This window comes from Clarias gariepinus, chromosome 2 (genome assembly GCF_024256425.1).
Source record: "Clarias gariepinus isolate MV-2021 ecotype Netherlands chromosome 2, CGAR_prim_01v2, whole genome shotgun sequence".
Taxonomy (NCBI): Eukaryota; Metazoa; Chordata; class Actinopteri; order Siluriformes; family Clariidae; genus Clarias; species Clarias gariepinus.
The window spans coordinates 3,634,459-3,660,918 of NC_071101.1; the positions used below are offsets into that span (position 1 = coordinate 3,634,459).

General features: G+C 40.2%; 1 protein-coding gene across 2 annotated transcripts; it reads right to left on the reverse strand.

Moving 5' to 3' along the window:
* Positions 1-116: 116 nt before the first annotated feature.
* LOC128507543 (CD276 antigen homolog) lies at positions 117-6,552 on the reverse strand. 2 transcript variants are annotated; one of them, XM_053478555.1, is made up of 5 exons: positions 6,466-6,552; positions 934-1,006; positions 483-839; positions 232-371; positions 117-155 (listed from the first exon to the last, which is right to left on the reverse strand). In XM_053478555.1, exons 2-4 carry the CDS (start codon positions 980-982, stop codon positions 280-282), a joined length of 498 nt encoding a protein of 165 aa, XP_053334530.1. In that variant the 5' UTR covers positions 983-1,006; positions 6,466-6,552; the 3' UTR covers positions 117-155; positions 232-279. The 2 variants fall into 2 exon arrangements, with proteins under 2 accessions (XP_053334530.1, XP_053334521.1); XM_053478546.1 differs by having other exon boundaries at positions 123-371.
* Between the last annotated feature and the right edge of the window lie 19,908 nt (positions 6,553-26,460).

Sequence of the window (26,460 nt, forward strand, 5' to 3'; positions counted from 1 at the left end):
ATGGCTGTAATTCCTAAAGTGGGATTTTATAAATCAGTTACACCTCTAACGTTCTGGAACAGACTGTTAATTATTGATTAGTGATGAAAATAAGGGGAAGGTAGATACTGACTCACCTACTCAAATACCAACGTCTGTTTCTTTAAGAGGGGGAACTAAAGGGAAAGAAAACACACATTACTGCATTTACATTTAGGCATTTGGCAGACGCTCTTATCCAGAGCGACTTACATTTTTATCTCATTACACATCTGAGCAGCTGAGGGTTAAGGGCCTTGCTCAAGGACCCAACAGTGGCAACTTGGTGGTTGTGGGGTTTGAACCTGGGATCTTCCGAACCATAGTCCGATGCCTTAACCACTGAGCTACCCCTGCATCATAACACAGTAAGATTTACACTTTTATAATCATTAGTTTTTCCAGTTTTGTTCTCTGGTGTGTGTAACGCTCAGTGTGTGTTCTACTGACACTAACTCACTCACCATAGACTGAGAGATTAACACTGTTGATCAGGACTGTTCCTCTCCTAACACGGACAGATCTCTTGGTGTGTCTCACTGTCTGGTAGCTGGTGTAGACTCCTGTATCAGTAAATGTCAGATTGTGTAACACCAGTGAACAGTTCCCCTTACGCAGCTCCTCCACAGGAACGTCCACACGACCCTCATATCCCTCACCCTGATACGACCGCTCACCCAGTCGCTCAAACACAATCTCAGATTCAGTGTTCCATCTAATATACAGTCTGTCAGTGTCTACACTCGTCAGTTGACACGGCAGGACAGCTGTAGAACCCACTGGGCCAGATACACTGATCTCAGGTTCTGCAGAGAGGAGGTCTGAGACGGGAAATTATAATATAGATTAATCTGGACAGTTATTTTAATAACATTATGTTTCATCTGTTTAATAAAAGATAAAAATGTGACTTACACACACAGATGCTGATCCACACGGTGCAGATGTAGGAAAAGTTGGTCATAGTACGTCAGTGTGTGTAGATTTACTATAACAGAGGTGAGTATAAGAAAGATAAAAGTGTAATAAAATGTCTACAGATAATAGAGTACTTCCTTAAATGTATCTATAGTTTAGAAACTGTTAAATATTATATAGTTACACAGTGTAACACAACATGCATGTTAAACACAAAGGTTTGCTTTCAAGGGAAGCAGGTAAAAGTCATTAAAGTGTAAAATCAGCAGCAGGTTCAACAACCTCACACACAGCGTTACTTCAGTTGGTTTGAAGCGCTTCTTCATCCAGACTCACATCTTATATTTGCAAATCTTGTTATTCACCATTAAAATCTGGCGCACTAGTCTAATCTGTAGGTCTTTGGACTGTGGAAGAAAAAAAACGAAGTACCCGGAGGAAACCCACCAAGTACAGGGAGAACGTGCAAACTCTATGCACACAGAGATGGGAATCGAGCCTGGCCGGAAATATCGAACCCGGACCATGGAGTTGCGAGGCGACAGTGCTAACCACTACACCTTTGGTGCATCAACTCACCTACTAATTTAAATTAATGTCTAACTAAAATAAAAAATTATATAATATATTTTAAAAATAATGTAGGTCAAATACTGAGGGAAGAGTATGCCATGTTTACAGTAGAAGTAAGGAGAGCTGTAGAGTGATAAGTGTGGAACTAAATGTTAAAGGGGTAATGATAAAGTCATCAGTGTGTGTGCTCCACAAGTGGTGATATGAAGGAGAGAAAAAGATTTCTACAGTGAATTAGACAAAGTGGTAGTGAGTGTCCCCAAAGAAGAAAGACTGGTGATTGGAGCTGACTTCAACATGCATGATGGAGAAGGAAACAGATGATGAGGAGGTGATGGGTAGGTATGGGGTAGTAATGTTACATATGACACACGTTTCCATTAACGTTTTTCATTAAATGTTCAGAGGTGGTAGTTATGGGCACCAAACTAGGCACAGTGCGTTTGACTACACTCTAAAAAATGATTCTGTGGCCTTGTAAATTTCACAGTTATAAAAAAGTTATGTTACCTTAATAAAATCTTTAAAAGTCACATACATGAGACAAATCAAAATAAATGCCTAAAAAAAACAATTATTCATTTTGTCTTAAATTTACACTATAATTTAAGTTTACTTCACTAGTAAAAATCAGCATTTGACTAACTGAATTATATTTTTAACATGCACTTAATATTTTTTGATACATTTCAATCAAAATCTGTTGATTGTACTGATTAGTTTCAAGAACTACAATTATAAATTATTCCAACTCAATATTCTTTATTTTTAACAACAAAAACTTAAATAATTGAGTAAATTGCCCTGTGCAAGTACTCATGGGAAGTCTGGTGTAACATCAGAGACAAGAAGGCTTTGAGGATGTGAGAATGGACATGAAGCATCTGGAACATTCTGGAACACTCCTTACAAATCCTGGTGAGTAAACAGCTAACACAATTTACTGTAATAATGACTCTGTCTGCCTGCACACACAACTTTATGTACTGTATGTTCTGATATGTAAGTAAAAGAACCTAAAACTGATTGATTTTGTGTGTGTGTCTGTTTGTGTGAAACATGTTATATATTTTCTATATCTCTTTCACAGCACCAACACCACTAATGAAGAGAAGTTGAATAGAGATAAAACAGGAGGTAAATGTCAACTTTTTTAAATGTTACAGAAGTATTAAATGTGTAACCATTGAATCAAAGATTGAAATAGACTATTAGTCCAAAAAGTATTTATTTGAACGGAAGTACTATTTTACCAGTCTGGTAGACTTTACAGTAACAGTCACACTTGTACTTACTTGTATACTATTGTTCCTTTTTCAGGTGCCAGTTTATGGGATGGCGGTGTAAGCTCTGCACATTTGTCGCATCATCAAAAGGAATTTCGATCATAATGGAGTGAAGCATGGTACTGTTGGTCATGGATATTTAGTGTTCTGTGTTCATTTAGACTGTCATTGCTTCTTTAAGACCTGAGAAGGTCTGCACACACATTTGTATGGATCCCACAGTTTGCAGGAAACTGAAGTGAAGGTGTGCAATCTTTCAGATGTAAAATGTGACTCATTAGATTCTAATACAAAAGTCTACTTTCCATGTGTTAACTGTATATTACTTGTGGCAGGAGTATTGTTTCTAAAACTGTTTACTAATAACATAAATTCAGCTCTTTGTTTATGATCTTGTTACATGTCATTTGCAAAGTAAACCAGGTTGAGTTTAGACTTCATGTCTTGTCAAATTTGGCAAATAAATGTTGGATTAAAATGAAAATGTGTGTATTTTCTTTCATTCAGTTAAAATATTTAGTAAAAAAAAAAAAAAAAAAGTCTCCTCAAAGTGTGCTTCCTCACAATACTGGGAAGGTCTTACTTGTGAACTGTGAAAGCAACTTGAAAACATGTAGAAATCCCAGTCTGTAATGGCTGAACACGTGCACATGAGAGCACCAGAACACTTAAAGCTGCCCCTAGTGGTTACCAACGGTCACAGCCAGATGCTGAATTAAATGAAATTAGAAGCAATAAACTTCAACTGGGATGGCTGTTTAACCCTGCTCGTTAATAGCTAATAGAAATTATACATTATTAATACATTATTAATAATGATTATGATCATACTTAGACATTAGTGTTTACTGTGTGATATCAGCAACTGAACATTCAAAAAAGAAAGCTATATTAGCTTATCTCCAATTTTGGGTAGGGTTACACTTACACCATAAATCAGATCAAATGGTTGAGTAGTAGGAAAATTATTAGCAGTTATGTGTCAGATTCTGATTAGCTTATTTATAGCTTTAACATTTTAACTATTTTTACACATCTATGATGGGTACTAACACTGGTCTATTTATCAATAAGGAGAAAATTCTAAACTTTATTCAATATTTTCCTGGTTACGTGATGTATTGCCTCAAAATGCCAAAATGTAAATGTAAAAATGGCTTTGGGAAATTTTAGGGAACAACTTTGTATATCAAATGTTCTGACTTTGCATAATTATTAATCATTTTATTTCAGATCATGTGACCCCTTGGCTCAAAATCTACTCTGAAATGTGTGGTCACCTGTCCAGCTGAGAGCACAACCTTTATCTTATCAAATACTACGACCTTCTATAGTTATTAATAATTATTATATAATTTATTTTACACAGATTCTAATAGTAAGACTATTAATTATTAGTGATTTACATCATGTGTGTTACAGTTTCCTATTCAGTTGTTACTCTCGCTCTTGATGTCTAGATAGGAAGCTGACATAAGAAAAATAATAAAGAATGAAAGTTAATATAAGGGCCGGTGCTGTGTCGAAGTTGGTTCCCCCATCAGGATACTTTTTTTTTTAGCCCCACCCCCCTGAAAAGGGCACAGGGAACGCGCATTTAAGAGAAGGCGGACCACTGAGATTCTACGGAGCGCGATAAAGGCCAAACAGCACAGTTAGCGTTTTTTAATCCCCTGACGAACTCTAGCCATCAGGATGTGTTTCCCTTGTTATCTTGGACATAGTTAGAATGATGAACCTCGGCTGAGTCACTTGTAGGCTGTAAACATGTCAGTATTTTGTCTGATATTTCATATCAAATATGCCTTTTCAGCAAAACCAAAATAGAGACCCGTCAGATACAGTCTCAAGACATTAATAATAGTGTGGCGTGGGCGGGGCGGCGGCTGACGACCAGCATGCCTTGCGGGGATGTCGGTGTGTGTTCACCATGTTGGGGAAAAGTGTTCTGGTTAGTGGCTTAGGCCCTGTTGTGTGTGACGTGTGAAATGTGCTCCAGTTCCAGCCCCGCGGGGGTTTACATCGACTGTGTGCCGGACGGCGTCTTACTGCGGGCGCTCGTGGACACCGGCTCCACTGTTTCCCACGGGTTGTGGAACTGTGAACCGCTCATCGCCAGGCAGAAGGGGCGAATGGGCGTGGACACTCACAGCCAGCTCGGCTCTCCGATGTCATCTACCGGGTGCAGTTGGCAGGGCGGGCACAAGTTTTGCCCCACCGGGACCGTCTTGCGCCTCCACAGCCGCACGCCGGGTAACCATCGAACTCTGGAGGCCGGACCGCCTCAGGACTACATTCGCGTTCACCCCTCGCCTGCCAAAGGACGCCGGCGTTCCCAGCGCCAGCGCCGACCGCCTCCACGCCTCCGAAACGGAGTTCGTCATGGTGACCAGGGACGGTCACAGCTCGGGTGGGGGCAGTGTGGCGTGGGCGGGGCGGCGGCTGACGACCAGCATGCCTTGCGGGGATGTCGGTGTGTTCACCATCTTGGGGAAAGGTGTTTGGGTTGGTGGCTTCGGCCCTGTTTGTGTGAGGGGTGTGTGACGTGTGAAATGTGCTCCAGTTCATGCTAGTGCTGAGTTGGATGTAGGCTCCTGAGTGAAGGTGCTGCTCATGCCTTACATGCTGTGTGCTTAATAAAGTACTCCCAGCCATTGCGTTGGGTAGCAAATAAGCTCACTCGTCTCTCCAGCATTCCTTCCGGCGTAAAAACGCTACAATAATAACAATTATATATAAATTAATAATTATTATTATTATTATTATTATGCGAGATAATTAGCATTATATGTCAATTCACTGGGTCACATCTATTTAAATAAACCCAAACTGCATATGAAAAATCAGCACTCGGAGTGGTCCATTTCTTTATATTAAATATATACTGTATTTAAAAAAAAAATCCCTTGATAAAATAGCATAAATAAATAAATCATGGGTAGTGTATACCAGTGATTAAATATAAACAATACAACGCATGTACTGACATGTTTACAGCCTACAAGTGACTCAGCCGAGGTTCATCATTCTAAATATGTCCAAGATAACAAGGGAAATACATCCTGATGGCGAGAGTTCGTCAGGGGATTAAAAAACGCTAACAATTTCCTTTTTGGCCTTTACTGCGCTCCGTAGAATCTCAGTGGTCGGGCGCATAACCTTTCGCGGGCAAGCCTTCTCCTAAATGCGCGTTCCCTGTGCCCTTTTCACGGGGGTGGGGATAAAAAAAAAAAAAAAAAACGCATCCTGATGGGGGAACCAACTTCGACACAGCACCGTCACTGATTACTACCAGGAGAAAGAACTGTGTACAAGAATGAGACAAACTCGGGACTTGCGATGAGTTTCAGCAAATTTTAGTAACTATTTGTAACAAAAATGTACAACAATACACCCAATTGCTCCATATTTTCAGTGAAAACAAAAAGTTCAGATAAAGACAAAAATACAAAACATTCAAATAAGCAAAGTCAACGAGTGAGCCGCGAGCGTAGTTTAAAGCAAATAAATAAATAAACACCTTTTAACTTTTACATGGCAAAGAACCCGCCAACTACACCGACTGACTAAACACAAGTACAACTATCAGCTCTCACTCCGAACTCGTGTTTCTAATCACATCCTCACTCTACGGGTTGGTTATGTACATCCTCAGGTATACTGTACTAACCTCGACTCGACTCCGTGAAATGGAGATTAAATCCAACAACTGGGACAGAAACAACACGCAGAGATCAGAGCACAGCACACGCGTGAGTTAACGACAATAACCGCCACAATTTAAAATTCAAAACTTCCTGTTTTTTATGCTAGGCTAGGAACGTCTGATTGGTTGGTGATTCGATCTCGGAGAGTGATTCGTTCATTTTCTACTGGGCACGCATGCGCAAAACATCGCAAAACGTTCGTATGTTATATACAGGAAACTGAATTTTTCATTTTTCGTTCATTCTTTTGTCAAGAGACTCCATAGACTCTATGCAGTTATATTTACGTATATAAAATAAACATCAAACAAAGTATTATACTGTTGCTTTTATTTATTTCTTTGTAAAATTAAATAATTTAAAAATAAATTTAAACGTTTTCACACTATACACTACAGTATGAGCCACAACAATAACATAGTTATCAATATATTACAATATAAAGCCTAACAACAATATTGTTTAAAAAAAAATAAACACACAAGACACACAGACACGCTGTGACCTGGTTCGCATTGAGAAAAACAAGTTCCTGGACTTTGGATAGGCTCAGTCTGTTTCTTCTGTCAGAGATCATCTGCCCTGTCTTAGAAAAAATCTCTCTCAGATGGCACAGATGTCATTGTATCTGAAGTATGGGAAGTGGTGGCAGAAATTGGCCTCATGCTTGCTACCCTTTTATCAAAGTCCTCCCAAAACATGGCTGTTGCAGTGACGATTGCAGCACAATCTGGAGCAGTCTCCTCTTCACCCTGAGTTGGGTTAACATGTGCTGCAGCTGTAGTGATCCTCTTTACTGTCTCATCTGCAGCCTGTTGGTTGACAAAGGCTTACTTTTTTAACCTTGGGTTCAAGCAAGTAGCATCAGCAAGCTTCTCAATAAATTCAACTTTGCCAAACCTTCTGTTCATTTCAGCCATGAGGGTGTCCACTAATTTGTTAACAGATCCTAGACAGAATGGATTTCTCTGAAACCTGACAACAATCTTCTGAAGACCTCTTCAAATGACTTCGGAGGCAGTCACAAACCTATAAAGATAAACAATTAAATTTCATATCATTTCTTATAACTTGTAATAATTATTTTATATAAAAATGAGTTATTTCTACTCTCCTGCTCATAGATCTGATATTAACGTGTTAAATCTCTCCTGCGGCTATCTTCCTGTCTCCTCTTTCATCTGTTCTTAAAGGTGCGAACGCTCCCACGCTCACCTTCTCATTCTCTGTTCATGTCTCTCTCTCTCTATCTCTCTCTGTCTTGTGATCTTGTGATTCGTCTCTGGATGGACACCTCTTTATCTTCCTCTCCTTTGATTCTTCAGGATCTCACCAGAACATTTACAATGGTTCATGTTCTTTGTAGGAACATATGTCGATGGCAGAGATGGTCAAACATATAAAAACCCCATGTTTTGCTATTAATAAACATAGACCTTTCTGACAGAAAGCAAAAAAAGTTAAACTACTTACTTTTCTCCGCTCACTTCAGTGGTGACCACCTCAAATGGCTTAATGATATCGGTAATTTCTTTGGCAATTTCCCATTCCTCTGGTGTTAATGTTGGCAAAGAAGAGTGGTGAGTGCCAGGGTCCAATCAGTGAACCTTTTCAACATGTAATAAGTTGAATTCCACCTTGTGGACACTTCCTGTTTTAGACGCACCGGCTCCTGTCCCATCTGTTTCTGTGTGGCCTTGAGTCTGTCTGAAGCAACTGTGCTTCTGTGGAAGTATTCAATAATAGATTTCACCTTTTGCAGTACATTTTGGACCTCCTTCAGTGCAGCTTTGACAATGAGGTTTAACATATGAGCAAAGCATGGTATGTGGTCCCAGTGGAGGTGTTCTCTCAGAGCTGAAACAATATTGCTGGCATTGTCAGTTACACAAGCTACAATTTTGTTATCCACATCCCATTCATTAGTAACTCTGGACAGCTCTCTTGCCAGGTGAGAGGCAGTGTGTCTTTCTGTCAAAACAAAGCAGTCTAAAAGATAGGATGTCATCTGAAAATCCTCTATAAAATAACAAGTCACAGCCATATAACTTGTGTCATTCACAGAAGTCCAGCAGTCTGTTGTGAGACATACAGCAGAGGCACTCTTGATTTTATCCATTATTTCTGACCTTAGCTTGTCATACAACCTAGGCAGTATGGTTTTTGACAATGTTTTTCTACTTGGTAGAATGTTTGATGGGTCCAGGAGATTTGAAAATTCTCTAAAGCCCTTATCCTCAACAACTGAAAATGGTTGAAAGTCATGAGCAATCATTTTGACCAAGGCCTCATCAAGTTTGCTCTGTCTTAATGGGTCCATCGGTCTTGTTATGAAACTGCCCATTGAGGTTTGAAGATGTGTTCTCCGTGCCTGAACTGATTATTGGATGGTGGTGGGTGCTGCGGGTAAATTGGCAGGTGTGGATGTGGTCGATGAGTCAGTTGAGGGTCTGGCTGAAGTAATGCTGCTGGAAACCGTTCCAGCTGCAAAAGGGCCACTTTCTGTTCTTACTTGTGCTAACAGCACAGTTGGGTGAATAGATTTCAGGTGTCTCCTCAAATTGGAAGTACTTCCTCCTTTGGTGGAAAAGTCTTCTTGCATAAATTACACTTACTCTCTGTGGCTGAAGTTGCCAGAAAATGTGTCCAAATGTCACTCCTTTTTCTTGTGGCCATTCTCTTGAGCTTGGCAAATCAGGTTTTGAGGATTCCCTTCACTGCGCCTCATTTAGTGTAAAAGTGTGGGGATGGATGGGGAGGGGTGGCGGTTCCCTTGGAGATGGCTTTGAGCGACAGTTAAACTTACTGGATACACCTTGAACTTTGTTTGAACCCAACAATTTATATTAGTATTTAGGTGACATTTGTTTGACCCAATCATTTGTAGGTAAGTATTCAAATCTATGTTATTTAATTTTATATGACTGTGTCCCTTACTATTTTTTTTTTTTACAAAATATGAAGCAGACGTTATAAAGCAAATGTTTAGTTATTAATAGTATTATTATTTGCAACTAATTACTGTTTCCACCTAATATTAAAACCCAGCACATGTTTACACATTTTCCAAAATAAATATATAAATAAATAAATAATAAATACAAAAATAATTTCTGAGTACATAATATCCGTATAATATTTTTTATTAAATGCAAAAGTATACATCATTGACATCATTGACAAGAACATACACTTGATACACTTATTGTAAATTTTTTTGGCATGCTTTTTTATTAGATCACATCAAACAATAATATCAATATTAAAATGACAAAACCTGTTCTATTTCACTGCATAGCGTCTATGGGAGTCACATGACAAAAGAACGACTCGGGGACTCATTAGCAGAGCTGTTCGTTTTAACCTTCCCAAGTTCTCCCACACCACCCCACTCCTCCGCTCCCTGCACTGGCTTCCTGTAGCTGCCCGCATCAAATTCAAAACACTGATGCTTGCCTACAAAGCTAAAAATGGCCCAACACCCACTTACCTCTCTGCTCTAATCACACCACGCACTGCACCACGTTCCCTCCGATCCTCCAGCACTGCTCGCCTCATCCCACCATCTCTCAGGGATCGAGGGCGGCATTCATCCAGGCTCTCTTCTGTTCTGGCACCTAGGTGGTGGAATGAACTTCCTCTAGATGTCCGTACAGCTGAGACTTTGACTATCTTTAAACGACAACTCAAGACGCAGTTTCTACTTGGACTAACCCATAAAAAAAAAATGTGTAAGTATGTAAAGTTTAAAGTTATGTAAACTTTAAAGCACTTTTTGGAAGTCACTCTGGATAAGAGCGTCTGCCAAATGCCTAAATGTACGGAGCCCCGGAAGTCACCTAGAGGAGAAGGTAAAAAAAACAATCTGTGGCAACAGTTTTGTAATTCGTGCCCTCAGTTTATTAATCCATTCCCACAACTTCTTAAGCTGTTCCCTCAGTTTAATTATCCGTGCGCTCAGATTTTGTAATCCATACCCACAAATTCATAATTCTGTGCATACACTTTTGCAATCTGTTCCCACAGGTTTGTACACAGACTCCTTTTAGAAGAACAGGAAGCTCCCTGCTACGTGTTAATGAATCTTATTACATATTGTTTTATTGTGGATTATTAAGTGTAATACATCAAACTCTCTTAACAGAATGCTTACACTGATTCTCTAGATATCAATTGTAGCAGCTTTGAGGTGGAATACTGTGATCTAATAAGAATGATTTGCATTAAAATCTTGTGATAATTTGTGATAATCAGCATGTTACTATTATTATTTTTTAATAAAATAATTAATAAATGCTTTATTTATAAAAACCTGTTATAGTTTTGGAAATGATTTTGTGTACTATTCATTCATAACATGAAGCCTTCTTTTAGTAATTTTTAGTTTGCTGACGGGTCTCCAATAACTACCTGGACTCCATATTAACATCAATTAACATCAGCTATTATAGCTGAACTGCCTCCCACCCTACACACTGTATAAATGCAGATCATTTACTGCTCTCTGTTTCACCCAAATGAGGATGGGTTCCCTGTTGAGTCTGGTTCCTCTCAAGGTTTCTTCCTATTACCATCTCAGGGAGTTTTTCCTTGCCACTGTCGCCCTCGGCTTGCTCACCAGAGACAAACTGACCATTTTGATTCATACAAATTCACATTTCATACAAACTTAAATACTTCTTTTGACTGTGTAAAGCTGCTTTGCGGCAATGAAAATTGCTAAAAGCGCTATACAAATAAAATTGAATTGAAATTGAATTGAATTTTATTGTTAGAAAAAAGTAGAAAAATACAATAATTTTACTATAGAGATAAAATTTCAAGTACATAAAAATATGAAATATTCAGAGAGAGAAAAAAAGATTAATTTTGAACTCAATGCTTTTTTTTCTTTTAAACAAACAAAATGTCCATAAAGTCAGTGTGAACCGAACGGGTTAAACTGTTAATTCTAATTTCTCTTTAAGTCACTTTAGTTCTTTTTCCCACCACTAGGTGGCTCCCCATCACTTTAGTAGATCAGTGATTCTCCACCCTGGTGATGAAGGAACCCCTGTCCTGCACATTCTAGTGTTTTCTCTGCTCTATCACACCCACTTTAATAAAGAAAAGACTAAGATGTGCAGGACAGGGCGTCGTCCAGGATCAGGGACGAGAACCGCTGCTTTAGATCACACCTCCTTATGGACATTTGTCTCACACACGTCCTGCATGTGTAGTGTGAGTTCTGTCTGTTAATCTGTCAGTGCTTTTACTTCTCCTCATCTTAAAAATGTAAAACACACACTCTCTCACTCTCTCTCTCTCACACACACACACACACTTACACACTCTCTTACAGAATTCTGATCAGATGTCCTTGAGATCGTCTCATATAATGTGATCAGTAATGATAATACAGTGACGACTCGACTTGTATAAAGTTCTTGAAGATGCTTCACTTCTTCTCCGGAATTCTTCATCAGGTCCAACTTACTGTCTTACAGTGTTAGGAACGTAAACTCAGTGTTGTCTTTAAGTCAGGGGGACAGTTCTGATTGGACAGCAGTGACGTGTCTCTAGAGTTCTGATTGTTCAGCATCACACAGCTGCAGTGTGTAGTTTACTGTGTGGGATTGAAACACACAGTCCTGTACACAGCTGTAGGTCACACTCATGTTTCTCCACAGAAGAGCTGGACGAGTAAACATGAGACGAGGGACAGGACCAGGACCAGTGGGTGAGGACTCTTCATTACTGCAGAGAGACAGAAATAAGTTTTATTTATCATATTTAACTAGAATATACAGCATGTACACACCACACACTCTGAATTTTCTTTTTTGTTAATAAACAATGATAAAATATTTAAAGAACATTAAGTGAATATGAGGAGTGTTCAAGTCAAACTGGACGATGGTATGATGGTGTCCAAGCACAAGTGAAACACTGGGATAAGTAAATTAGTGTAGCAGGAGATTACAGATGTGGCCATTAAGACTGCATGTGTTTTCCCGCAAGATGCCGCAATTTAGCGCGCAAAGTGTTGCGACTTGCCGTAAGCAACATTCGGGAATTTAAATAAATGTGTTGTGCCTCACTGATATCCGCCAGATGGTGCATGGAAGGACTTTATCTAAAAGCCGGACCAAGTACTGTACAACGAAGAACTGTAACAATATTGTTTCCAATGCTGAAGCAAACATGAATTTTATTTTGTTTTACAACAGATCTTTCATGATAAATGTGTGTATATGTGCTTCATATTATTTTCATAATGATAAAATTAGATGCCCAAATCCGTGCTTTAAAATTCCTAATAAGTTTCTTATATATTTTTTGTAATGTTTTAACAGGGACAAAACAGTGAAAGACATTTTTGCGGCTTTCCACGTGGTGTGGCGTTGCTTAAATAATAGTATAAAATCATCCAGACCCTGGTTTGAATCCCGCTCTGGGTGAAAATTTAATAAATGTGAATCCTATGTTTTACACTTTTTGCTTATGATTATTAATAAATTATAGCAACTGTGATGTGAGTGCTAATGTGTTTCATAGTTTAAGAAAAAAAAATTCTCAATTGCAAACATGCATTTAGTACTGAAGCATAACTTGATAATGCAATGGCTATATCGTGGCAGGGGGGGCATTTTAGCGCATAACACCGGAACTTCGAGCACTGGCTGGAAATCGAACCCGGGTCTTACTTGTGCCCTTGTATTTCGGAGTGCATAAAAACAATAAAACAATAATGTTATAGGCTAACATATCATACATCTTTGTAGTCTTTTTGCACACACGCGTGGGTGCGGTACAATAATAATAATAAATTCGGAGAACTACTACTACTACTAATAATAATAATAATAATTCACACCTGGACGCTAGGAAAGGGAATTATGTGAAAATGCTCTTCATCGACTACAGCTCTGCATTTAATACCATAATTCCCTCCACACTCATCACCAAGCTGGAGCACCTGGGACTCAGCTCATCTATGTGACAGTGGATCTCCAACTTCCTAACTGGCAGACCACAGGCAGTAAGGATGGGCGGTCATGTCCCAGCCTCCCTCACTCACGCACTGGAACACCCCAGGGCTGTGTTCTGAGCCCCCTGCTGTACTCTTTGTACACCCACGACTGCGTGGCGACTACCAACTCCACCGCCGTCATCAAGTTTGCTCACGACACTGTCGTGGTGGGCCTGACCGCCAACAACGATGAGTCGGCCTACCTAGAGGAGATAGGAAATCTGGAGAAATGGTGCCAGAGGAACAATCTTCTCCTGAACGTCAGCAAGACAAAGGAGCTGATTGTGGACTTTTGTACAAAGCAGGAGAGGAACTACCAGACCCCAGTCATCAACAGCAGCCCAGTGGAGAGAGTGGACAGCTTTCGATACCTCTGTGTTCACATCACGCAGGACCTGTCATGGTCCTATCATGGTCCTGTCACATCAACACCATGGTAAAAAAGGCCCGGCAGCGTCTCTACCACCTCAGACGCTTGAGAGACTTTAGACTGCCCTCCAAGGTGCTAAGGAATTTCTACTCCTGCACCATAGAGAGCGTCCTGACGGGAAACATCACAACCTGGTTCGGGAACAGCACCATGCAGGACAGACGAGCTCTACAGAGGGTGGTGCTTTCAGCTGAACAAATCATCCGCACCGAGCTCGATTTACAGAAAACGGTGCTGGACTAAGGCCAGGAAGATGGTGAAGGACCTCAGCCATCCCAACAATGGACTGTTCTCTCTGTTGCGGTCTGGGAAGCGATTCCGCTCCCTAGAGACCAATACAGAGAGATTAAGGAGGAGCTTCTTCCCGCAGGCCATAAGGTCTCTCAACCACTTAATACAGGACTAATATCATCTCTTTTACATCCAACAGTGGGCATTCATGGACAGTATGGACACATTCATGCACAATTTTTGCACTATATACTTATACAGTACGTTCATTATGGACCACTGCACAAATCACTTTAATAATAAGACACTTTAAGAAGACAGTCACTTTATGCATATTTGCACACATCAGCCATTTTTTACATTACTTATGGACAAATTTCTATTTTCTTCTTTCATATTTCTATATTATATATGTTTTGTTCTTATTTGTACAGTATATTTTTATTCTTATTTTATTTTAGGTAGCACAGTATATTTTTACTTTTACTAGTTAATTTCATTTTTCTGCAATATTTCTTTTACTGCATTATGTCTTTATTTTTACTTGTACAGTATATTTTACTAGTTAACTTTATTTTCTACCGTATTACCTTTTATTTATATTTATTCTTATGTTTAAGTTCTTATTTTAAGGTCACTGGTAGTTGAAAAAGCATTTCACTGCATATCGTACTGTGTATGACTGTGTACGTGACAAATAAAATTTGAATTTGATTTGGAGAAAACGCAGTCAAAGAAGTACCATCATTGAAGGAGAGAAGAGAATGAAGAATAAATACATATCAGTTTGAGCTTGAAACGTTTATGAGCCCTGTCGCTTGCTGTCAATGGGTGCCTAAGAGACACAACACATTTTCGGCTTCAGTAGACACACAATACTTTAGACTGAAACACGACTGCCCCTACAGGTAATGAAGGGCTCCCTTTTCTTAAAACATGCGTTTTTAAAGGCCAGGGGCCTGATGTATAAACGTTGCGTACGCCCAAAATGGGCACAGAAATATGTGTACGCATTTTTCCACGCACATATCAGGATTTATAAAAAATAAACTTGCCGTAAATAAGTGCGCACCGTAAGGATGCTCTTGACTGTGCGTCTTTTTAAAGAGTATGTGTTTTGGCGAAACCAACTGGCCAAAATAGCAATAACTATTTAAAATAGTCATCACACAATTAATCAAATTGCATCAACCTGAATTATCATTATCAGTATTCTTAACCAGGTGCAAATACTTTGAATTTACTATTTTTTTTTATGAATGGGCTATAAAAAGTTATGGGCGTATATAACATATCATCATAATGGATGCTCTAGCGCTGTTAGAAGACCTTGCTAATGATGCTCTACGGAGGGAGCGTGTTTTCAGAGACCGTGAAGATTTCCTTGCTCATGATGATGATTGGCTCATGAGCCGATTTCGATTCCCAAGAGCCATCCTCTTGGAATTGTGTTCTAAATTACGGCCAGTATTGGTGTAAAGTTTTTCTAAGGTTACGTAGTAGGAGAGGCGAGTTGCTCGGTCTGTCCGCTGTGCTTCGGTATAGATAGAGAGGTGTCCGTCCAGGGACAGATCACAAGATGTTGGCTCAAGTTAGGGGGAGAGGGGGAAGGAGACAGAGGGGGAGAGAGAGACATGAAGAGAGAATGGGAAGGTGAGCGTGGGAGCGTTCACACCTTAAGGAGCAGATGCAAGAGGAGACAGGAAGATAGCAACAGGAAAGATTTAACATGTTAATATCAGATCTATGAGGAAGAGAGCAAGAGAGTAGAAATAACTCCTTTATATATAAAATAATTCTAACAATTGCCCCCTTAAATTCTAAAAGAATTTGTGAATGTCAATTAGTTAACATAGCAAGAGATATTAACGTGAAGAAGCAGAAATTCATAATTAGTAAAGTCAGCAAAGATGATAAGAAGGATGATAAAGAAAATAGATAGAATAGATAGAACAGTTATAGAGAAGATCAGGATTAAATCACTTCTAGAATCACAATTAGAAATGAAATTAACAGTACATAGGTCATCAGGCGTTGGCACAAAATAAAATAAAATGTGGAAAAAGAGCTAATACAAAGTTGAACCTATATGTGTATGTGAAAAAGGTGAGAAGCGACGAGAGCCCCCTTTTGAGGTGTCTTCAGGACGTGTGTCGCTCCACTAGCCCCTCGGTGCGGGCTAGGAGATCTTGTGAAGTAGTGGTCGATTATCTCAAGCAGTCAGAGTCGTCTGCGGTGCCTTCTTCACACGGCTGGCGTGAATCCACTGTGGCTGTGAATTTGTGAGAACAGCTGTGCGAGTCACTGCAATTACAGTTGTAGGTGTACTGTAGGCAGCGTCCCCCACCTTCCTGGGATTCAAACTTTTCACCAGCACTGTATCACCTGGGATGAAAGAATGAGTAGGCTTGTCTGTAGGCAGAGGGAGAGAAGCAGAGACATTACCATGAACGCTGTGCAGTTTTTCAATGAGTGCTTGCGTGTAATCGCCGACAATCACGTCCAGATTACCTGTAAGGGAAACACCAGGGTTACCTTTTACCCAGGGGGTGGGGAATGGTCGTCCCATTATAATCTCAAATGGTGAAAGTTTGGTTGTAGAATTGGGTGTCATTCTAATTTCACAAAGCAAAGAAGGTAACAGGTCAACCCAGTTCTTACCTGTATCCATCATGGCTTTGGTCAACCTATCTTTAATTGTTCTGTTCATCCTTTTTACCACACCAGAACTTTGGGGATGGTAGGGGATGTGAAATTTCCAATCAATGCTTAAAAATTTACACATTTTTTGTGTCACTTTGGAGACGAAGGGCGTGCCATTATCACTGTCAATAGATGTTGGGGGTAGCTTAAAGGTTAGGGCATTGGACTACGGTTTGGAAGATCCCAGGTTCAAACCCCACAACCACCAAGTAGCCACTGTTGGGCCCTTGAGCAAGGCCCTTAACCCTCAACTGCTCAGATGTGTAATGAGATAAAAATGTAAGTCGCTCTGGATAAGAGCGTCTGCCAAATGCGTAAATGTAATGTTGGAATACCATATCTAGGAATGATTTCTTTAGCCAGAATTTTAACTACTATTGTTGCATTTTCTTTTGAGCATGGAAATGCTTCTACCCATTTAGAAAATCTGTCCACAATTACAAGCATGTATTTAAGATTTCTGACAGGTGGCATGTGTGTGAAGTCAATTTGTAAACATTGAAATGGTGCAATAGGCATCGGCAAGGCATCATGTTTAACCTGTTGTCCTTGTGTATTTGCGCGAGCACAGATCAAACAGGAATCTAATAGAACAAGTGTAGCCTGTTTGATATTGCGAATGCAGAATTTGTCCTCGATCATACGGATTACCCCCCGTTTTGCGACATGTGAAATACCATGAAAATGTCGCACTAATAACGGGAGGACAGATGCTGGAAGAGCTATACGGCCAGTCTCATCCCGAATTAGCATATCGCTGCCAGGTAAACACTTACGGGAGGACCAAACATGTAGATCTTCAGGTGATGAATGGGTTTGCAAGAAGGCTATGTCAATGTCAGATGACAAACCTGGGACGGAGACATGGGACGTCAGAGAGAATACTGTATCCCTACAAACCCGTAGGGACAAAGGTGCTTCTTAAGCGGCCCATTTGGCAACTTCATCAGCTAAACAATTACCTAAAACCTCTTCAGAGTCACCAGATGCATGACCTTTGACCTTCACTATAGCCAATTGTGAGGGAAGCAAACTAGTCTGTAAAAGATGAGAGACAAGATTAGCATGTGATAATGTCAGCATTGTGAAATGAACCTTCTCCTGGATAATTTCTCCACTGAGAAGAACCCTCCGTCCATCCAGCCAAATTGTTAATAAAAGATTGAACAAAAATTCCAAATCCTTGATTATACATCCAATCATTAGGATTAAGAGACTGTTTGGAACGACCATTACCCATTTTGTTAGTAAGTTACAGTTAGTAAACAAACCAAGCTTATCGAAGTTAAGCGGACACTTTAAGCTTTTTTTTTTTTTTTTTTTAATTACGGGTGGTGTGACGTTCGAACAGAGTGTATCAGAATCTATTTAAAACTGAAGAATACTGTAATTTATAAGTGTATTATCAAAATGTGCAATATCTCTGCGTTCCTGATAACACTACCAGGAATATGGATTCTATTTCAAATCTCACGTGCCTCTACACCTTTGGAGATTATTCACACATTTATCAAATACCAATATAGTGAATTAATAAGGCATTCGGCCAATCTACCCTGTTTTCTGAGAACACTCTCAGAAAAATGAACCTCAGGTGCGCCGGGCTGAGTCCACACGCCTCTACGTCAGGGAGACAATAAAACTCATGCACATCTCACGTGTATAACTGCAACTGCAGGCCGTTCCCTGTTCCAAAGAACACTCTAAGGAATATGGCTATAACCAATTAATTTATTTATTTATTTTCTAACCACGCGCCTCTACGCCAGGGCCAGCTTATACACAAAAGTGCACGCTACAAATGCCTCACTAAATTACTAATATTGTAATGCATAAATTAGTTAGTGAACGTAGAACTTTTTAAAACACACCCGAAGTGGCGCGTCTTCTTTAACGGGACGCGGTTTGATGACGTAGGTACTCACGACGACAGCACTGTGTATGTTTTTAGCTTATTGCTAACAACACCGGTTCAGTTTCAGTTAAACACCTGGTTTTATATATATCTTTCAATTAACCACAATCGCTACAGCCGCTGTAATTTAAATCAATAAATCAACGCGAGTAATGCCAAAAACAATGCGAGACAAAAACAAATTAACACGCATAAAGTATCTTTTTTCCAAAATATACTCCAAATATACTCCAATTTACTACGTAAAATGAACTATTGGTTCAAAAACTTTTCTGACCAAGGAAGGAAGTACAATAGCAAAAATAATGCTTAACTTACCTTCCTGGAGAGAAAAGTTTAGACGAGCCCCCAGATTGTAAAGTTTTTCTAAAGTTACGTAGTAGGAGAGGCGAGTTGCTCGGTCTGTCCACTGTGCTTCGGTAAGCTTTTCTGGCGCCAGGAGAGACTCAGTCAAACACACACACACACGTTGTCTGTCAGAAAGGTCTCTGTTTATTAACAGCAAAAGATGGGGTTTATATATGTTTGACCAAACGCCTGTGCCATAGACATATGTTACTACAAAGAACATGAACCATTGTAAATGTCCTGGTGAGATCCTGAAGAATGTGTCCATCCAGGGACAGATCACAAGATGATGGCTCGAGTTAGGGGGAGAGGGGGAAGGAGACAGAGGGGTAGAGAGAGAGAGGGGGAGAGAGACATGAAGAGAGAATGGGAAGGTGAGCGTGGGAGCATTCACACCTTAAGGAGCAGATGCAAGAGGAGACAGGAAGATAGCAACAGGAAAGATTTAACATGTTAATATCAGATCTATGAGGAAGAGAGCAAGAGAGTAGAAATAACTCCTTTATATATAAAATAATTCTAACAATTGGAAAGACCCTCGCGGGGAAACCACGCGCTGTGTGTTCAAGTACAAGTATTGACCACATTAGGCCACTTGGCCACTGGTACTTTCCAGCGAGAGTTGGCAGACCGATCGAGTATGTCGCAGTCATCCCTGAGCCGTGTCATGCCATATGTATGGGATGCCATAGTGGGGATGGCACCCCGATACATCCGTTTTCCTTACACGCAAGCTGAACAGGACAACATTAAAATGCAATTTGCAGCAATCGCCGATTTTCCCAATGTAATCGGTGCTATTGACTGCACTCATGTTGCAATAAAGGCACCATCTGAGAAAGAATTTGCTTTTGTTAACCGAAAAGATTTTCATTCTTTGAACGTGCAGATCATATGTGATGCGCATATGTCTCTGAGAAATGTAGTTGCAAGATGGCCTGGGTCAACTCATGATTCCTACATTTTGTCCAACAGCAGTGTAGGGAACAGACTGCAAACAGGAGCTGTGCGTGATGGATGGCTTCTTGGTAAGTCGGCAGGAATGCGCATGTAATTGTAATTGAGTAATGATGCAAATGTGTTTAAAGCATACCTTTTAAAATGTTTTTTCTTTTAGGTGTCACGATCTGTCACGAACTGGGTGTAATGGCTTGTGTTGATCCCCGTGGGCGGAAGGAGCAGGCATAGAGGCAGAGGGGTTGTGTAACTAAAAAAGAGTCTTTTAATGATGGTGAACACAAAAGTATAAATAAAGACACAAAAACAAAGGAACAACCAAACTTAAACAATACTTAACTTCATGCTAACAAGGACTCTCTGGCAGGACACAGGCTGAAGGACAAACAACACACATCCTGTGGCGTAACACAGGCAGAAGGACGAACACACATCCTGTGGCGTAACACAGGCAGAAGGACGAACACACATCCTGTAACGTAACACAGGCAGAGGGACGAATAACACACCCTGTGGCAAGACACAGGCAGAAGGAGGACAAACACGTAACACGTGCTCTAATCACACCACGCACTGCACCACGTTCCCTCCGATCCTCCAGCACTGCTCGCCTCATTCCACCATCTCTCAGGGATCAAGGGCGGCATTCATCCAGACTCTTTTCTGTTTTGGCACCTAGGTGGTGGAATAAACTTCCTCTAGATGTCCATACAGCTCAGACTTTGACTATCTTTAAACGACGACTCAAGACGCATCTGTTTCTCCACTACTTGAATTAACACTCCCCCCAAAAAGAAAAAAAAAAAAAAAACTCTTCCCAGTTGTGTTGGACTAATGGCACTTAGTTATTAACCTAGTTAACCCAGTGTAAGTATGTATCCAATGATGTAAACTTTAAAGCACTTTTTGTAAGTCGCTCTGGATAAGAGCGTCTGCCAAATGCCTAAATGTAAATGTAACGGAACACACAAACTATGCGTGGAGCTGAAACTGGACACTAAAGGGAGACACTAAAGAGAGACACTAGAGACCAGGGGAGACACGTAGAGACTAGGGGAGACACGTAGAGAGAGACTAGGAGAGACATAAAAAAAAACTAGAGACAGGAGAGAGACGGGACTAGGGCTAAAGACATGGCAATCAGCTAGGCATGGCTTTTAGCTAAACATGGTTAAGAATACTCTTAACCATGGCAGTCAGCTACACATTCACCTAGCTAAGCATGTCTTTAGCCCGACATGCACTAAGCTACACTTACCTAATAGCTCACCACACATTAGGGAATTGGAGGCACAGAAACACAGAGACGGAGGATACCCAGTGGCTAGGCGAGGCGGCACTCTAAGGATAGGCGAGGCGGCACTAAAAAGCTAGGCGGCAATCCAAAGCTAGGAAAGGTGGCTCTCTAAGGCTAGGCGAGGCGGCACTCCCAAGCTAGGCGAGGCAGCACTCCCAAGCTAGGCGAGGCGGCACTCTAAGGCTAAGCAAGGCGGCACTTAAAAGCTGGGCGGCACTCCAAAGCTAGGTGTTTATAACGAGAAGCATTGCCGGACGCGTTCAGTAGTCGAACGCACTATTGGTCTGCTAAAAGGATGCTGGAGGTGCTTGGATACGTCTGGTGGCACAATATTTTACAGCCCCACAAAGGTTTGCCATTGTGGTGGCTTGCGCAATGTTAATAAAATTTTGCAAATGCACTTGACAATACTGTTCTTGCAAGAACTATTACAGAAAGGCTGACCTCTGTGTCTTAAAATAACTACTAACTGTTGTTTTTGTTGTTGTTATGTAATTACCTAATTCCATATGTGTTATTTTATAATTTTGAAATCCCCAGTATTGTTGTAGAATGTAGAAAATAAATCACTAAACAAAAACAAAGAAATTTGCAAGTGACCCAAAACTTTTAAACGGTAGTGTACGTATTGTAAGACATTGTTATCTAATAAGAAGATTAAATGTGCTCACTTGCTGAAAATAAACAGAGATCTTCAGACATCATTCCTGCATGTGTGTGTGTGCGGCGGATACAGCAAGAAATAACTCTTCTTCGTTTAGCTTAAAACTTATCTTGGACACAATTCTTTTTATGTCATTTTAACCCTAACAGTTACTAATTCACATTGTGGTCATTCATTACATTCTTTTGATGTTTTTTGGTTGCGATTACATCTTTGTTTTGCTTAGAGAAAAGGTATGGCATTACACAATGCAATACATGTTTACCATTCAAACATGTAACTCAGTATTATATTATATGTATGTAGAGTGGCTTGCAAAAGTATTCGGCCCTCTTGAACTTTTCCACATTTTGTCACATTACAGCCACAAACATGAATCAATTTTATTGGAATTCCACGTAAAATACCAATACAAAGTGGTGTACACTTGAGTAGTGGAACGAAAATCATACATGATTTCAAACATTTTTTTTTACAAATAAATAACTGCAAAGTGGTCGTGTGTGTAATTATTCAGCCCCCTTTGGTCTGAGTGCAGTCAGTTGCCCATAGACATTGCCTGATGAGTGCTAATGACTAAATAGAGTGCATCTGTGTGTAATCTAATGTCAGTACAAATACAGCTGCTCTGTGACGGCCTCAGAGGTTGTCTAAGAGAATATTGTTAGCAACAACACCATGAAGTCCAAAGAACACAACAGACAGGTCAGGGATTAAGTTATTGAGAAATTTAAAGCAGGCTTAGGCTACAAAAAGATAGATCTACAGCTCAGGTGGGGGAATCTGTCCATAGGACAACTATTAGTCGTGCACTGCACAAAGTTGGCCTCTATGGAAGAGTGGCAAGAAGAAATAATGGAAATAACTGTCAAATATGGTGGTGGCAGCATCATGCTCTGGGGGTGCTTCTCTTCAGCAGGGACAGGGAAGCTGGTCAGAGTTGATGGGAAGATGGATGGAGCCAAATACAAGGCAATCTTGGAAAAAAACTTCTTGGAGTCTGCAAAAGACTCGAGACTGGGGCGGAGGGTTATCTTCCAGCAGGACAACGACCCTAAACATAAAGCCAGGGCAACAATGGAATGGTTTAAAACAAAACATATCCATGTGTTAGAATGGCCCAGTCAAAGTCCAGATCTAAATCCAATCGAGAATCTGTGGCAAGATCTGAAAACTGCTGTTCACAAACGCTGTCCATCTAATCTGACTGAGCTGGAGCTGTTTTGCAAAGAAGAATGGGCAAGGATTTCAGTCTCTAGATGTGCAAAGCTGGTAGAGACATACCCTAAAAGACTGGCAGCTGTAACTGCAGCAAAATGTGATTCTACAAAGTATTGACTCAGGGGGCTGAATAATTACACACACCCCATTTTTTAGTTATTTATTTGTAAAAAAAAGTTTGGAATCATGTATGATTTTCGTTCCACTTCTCACGTGTACACCACTTTGTATTGGTCTTTCACGTGGAATTCCAATAAAATTGTTGTTTGGACAATTTATGTTTGTGGCTGTAATGTGACAAAATGTGAAAAAGGTCAAGGGGACCGAATACTTTTGCAAGCCACTGTAATAGGTCATCGGAAGCGGCGCAGGAACATAACCTGAAATATACTTATACAAAAGATTTTGCACAAAGCAAAAAATGCATGGACCTAAAAGACACAACAACAATAGAATAAACAAAACCGGTACGACAAGGGAGAGATTGGGGGGCCCATTGTCCAAACAAAGTATACCAAACTCCCCAGCCTACTTGACCCTTTTTATCGTCCTTTAACTGAGAAGTAACCTTTTTCCGAAGCAATATAAATTTTTCCATGTTTATCATTATTAGCTGGGATGTATGTACAACAACTATCACCTACCATAGCACAAACACCCCCCTTCTCTGAGAGGATTAGATAGAGGGCCACTCTATTCTGTACCGTGGTCAGTTTCATGCTTAGGCTGTATTGGAGGTAGGCTTCGTGTGAATGTGCTGCTCATGTGTTTGTTTGACTGTGTACGTGAAATAAAGTACTCCCAGCCATTGCATTGGGCAGCAAGTAAGCTCACTCGTCTCTCCAACATCCTTCTCGGCGGTATAACGCTACAATATTTAAAATTGGGCAAGGTGAAGACCTGGAAAGCAATGATGAGAGCTCTTTTACTCGTGCTGAAGCAGAGGAGGCTAATAGCTAAAGCGGTAAGTGAATAGTCACAAGGGTTTGAGAAATTATGATCGTAGTGCATCAGTCTGCACCGCCAGTCAGACCCTGTTTGATTCCAAAATAAGCTATGTGTCAGGTTAGAGTTAATATACTGAGTACAATTTCGACAGAAGGAACTAAGACAAACTCGTGCAGCTACAGAGAGAGAGAGCTGATTCATTACCAGGTAGGGGTCTCAGTGACGTCTGTCCTACAGCGGAAGGAAAATGTTGGCACACATAACAAGACTCATTGGTATATCGCTTAGTGGGTCAATTAGCGAATCCCTAAAAGACATTATCCTGTGGATGAGGTTGCACTATGTACAACAATCCCTCATTCAAGATTAGGAGGACAAAAAGAAACTTCATTCTAAGGCAGGAGAGGTTTCCACTCTACTCCTAGTGCTGTTCTACAAACTCTACAGGATGGAGTGTGACCAAAAGAAATACACAGAAATATAACAGGTTGAGTGCAAACTCGTCTGTGTGAAAAATCTTGTTCACAGTGTCGAACACATAACCACTAGTAGTAAACTATTGCCTTTCTTGATGCTACATTGCTCAGGGTGCGGGCACGCCCAATCTACGTGTTACGTGTTTGTCCTCCTTCTGCCTGGGTTTACACATATGTGTAAAATCAATTTCCACTCTGCAAACGGAGCAGTAGTGTAACACTGATGTGTAACACCGTGGAACTCGTGCACGAGGAACAGAAGACAATGACAGCACAATACCATAAACCATCGGAAGCAACGTAGGCACCCTGAGCTTGCCAAAAAATTTAGTGGGCTATACCAAAAACATAACGAGAATCAGTGTATATAGTGACATCTTTACCTTCAGAAAGAACACATGCAAGAGTTAGAGCAAAAAGTTCAGCTGCCTGAGCAGATGAGAAAGGGAGAGAGTAAGCTTCAATGGTTATATCTAGCAGCACACACACAGCATATGCACAGAGAAATTTCCCATCATACGGTTTTGAACAGAAACCATCTACAAACAGAGTGTCACCAATTGTTAGTGGGGTAGAAGACAGATCAGGACGTATACTAGTGAAGTGAATAATCTCTGAACATGATCTGTATCTACTAGCCTGTCGTCCTGTGCATTGATCAAGCATGCCAGAGCTCGCCAAGGGTGCCAAAAGAAGAGGTGGATTTTATCTCTAAGTTGCTTGTAAAACAAAGAATTATCTCATACCCAGACACATCTACACATCTGAGCCATCATATGTTGTGTTTAAAGGTTCTGTAGCAATTCTTTAACCTGATATAGAGAATACAAAATTAAAGGATGAGAGAGAACATAGGCAGTTAGTTCATTTTTTAAAAGTTTCATAGCCTCATGAGAATTACCCCCAAAAATGTCATATTCCTTCTTTTTCGTCATCCTCCTTTATCTATGTCAGAATTTTTTTCGCTACAGCCAATTTTTCAGTTTTAAACTCTAAGCATTTTACCTTTTTTTTTCAAATAAGCCTCATCGTACCCATCTCCTGAAACCGATTGCAAAATAAAGCGATAATCCGCACCCACGAGCTGACAGTGCCTGGAAGCCTTTATCAGCATATCAACAGAATGCAAAGGTTCAAATTCGGATGGATTTTCTTAATAATTCGTTGGTTAGATGCTAATGTTACTATGTCAGCATGATATGGACGAGGGATCGGAAAGGTTGAGTGAACGGGCGGCTTGAATTTAGTTTCGAATGTGACCTTTGGAATCTTTTTCTTCTGTATTTTAATTTCTTTTATGTCTTAATATTTATCTCAAAGAGCTTTCATTTCTACCCATTTTTGATAACATGAACCCATGTAAGGATAATTCCAACCTGGATCACCCATACCCTCATATATCTGAGAGGAAGCAAAGGCCAGATATTCAGGCTTAAAATCACCTCCACGTGGATAGGTTAAAAATTGAGATTGTGGTTCAGTCGACCCTGATAAATTATCAAGCCAAGGTGTGGTAAAGTAAGTAAGTCCACACCTATTCATCCAGTCACGTGGAACCTCTTCTGGGTCCGGCTTTGGATAAGTAGTTGTGTTCTTATTACCCATTTAATAAATGTGAATTAACCGGTGACAGAAAGAACCAATATCTTCAACAAACAACACACAATACAACAAAAAAAGACAACAAAGAGCTCAACAAAGACAATAACAAAGAGCGGGCAACAGAATACAGCTTCCACACTATGCTTCAGTTCAA

Coding starts and splice junctions, on each gene's coding strand:
- LOC128507543 (XM_053478555.1), bottom strand. CDS start 982: ATGACCAACTTTTCCTACATCTGCACCGTGTGGATCAGCATCTGTGTG. Junction 840..933: donor GTGGATCAGCATCTGTGTGT/GTAAGTCACATT, acceptor TTCCCGTCTCAG/ACCTCCTCTCTGCAGAACCT. Junction 372..482: donor TGTTAATCTCTCAGTCTATG/GTGAGTGAGTTA, acceptor GTTATGATGCAG/GGGTAGCTCAGTGGTTAAGG.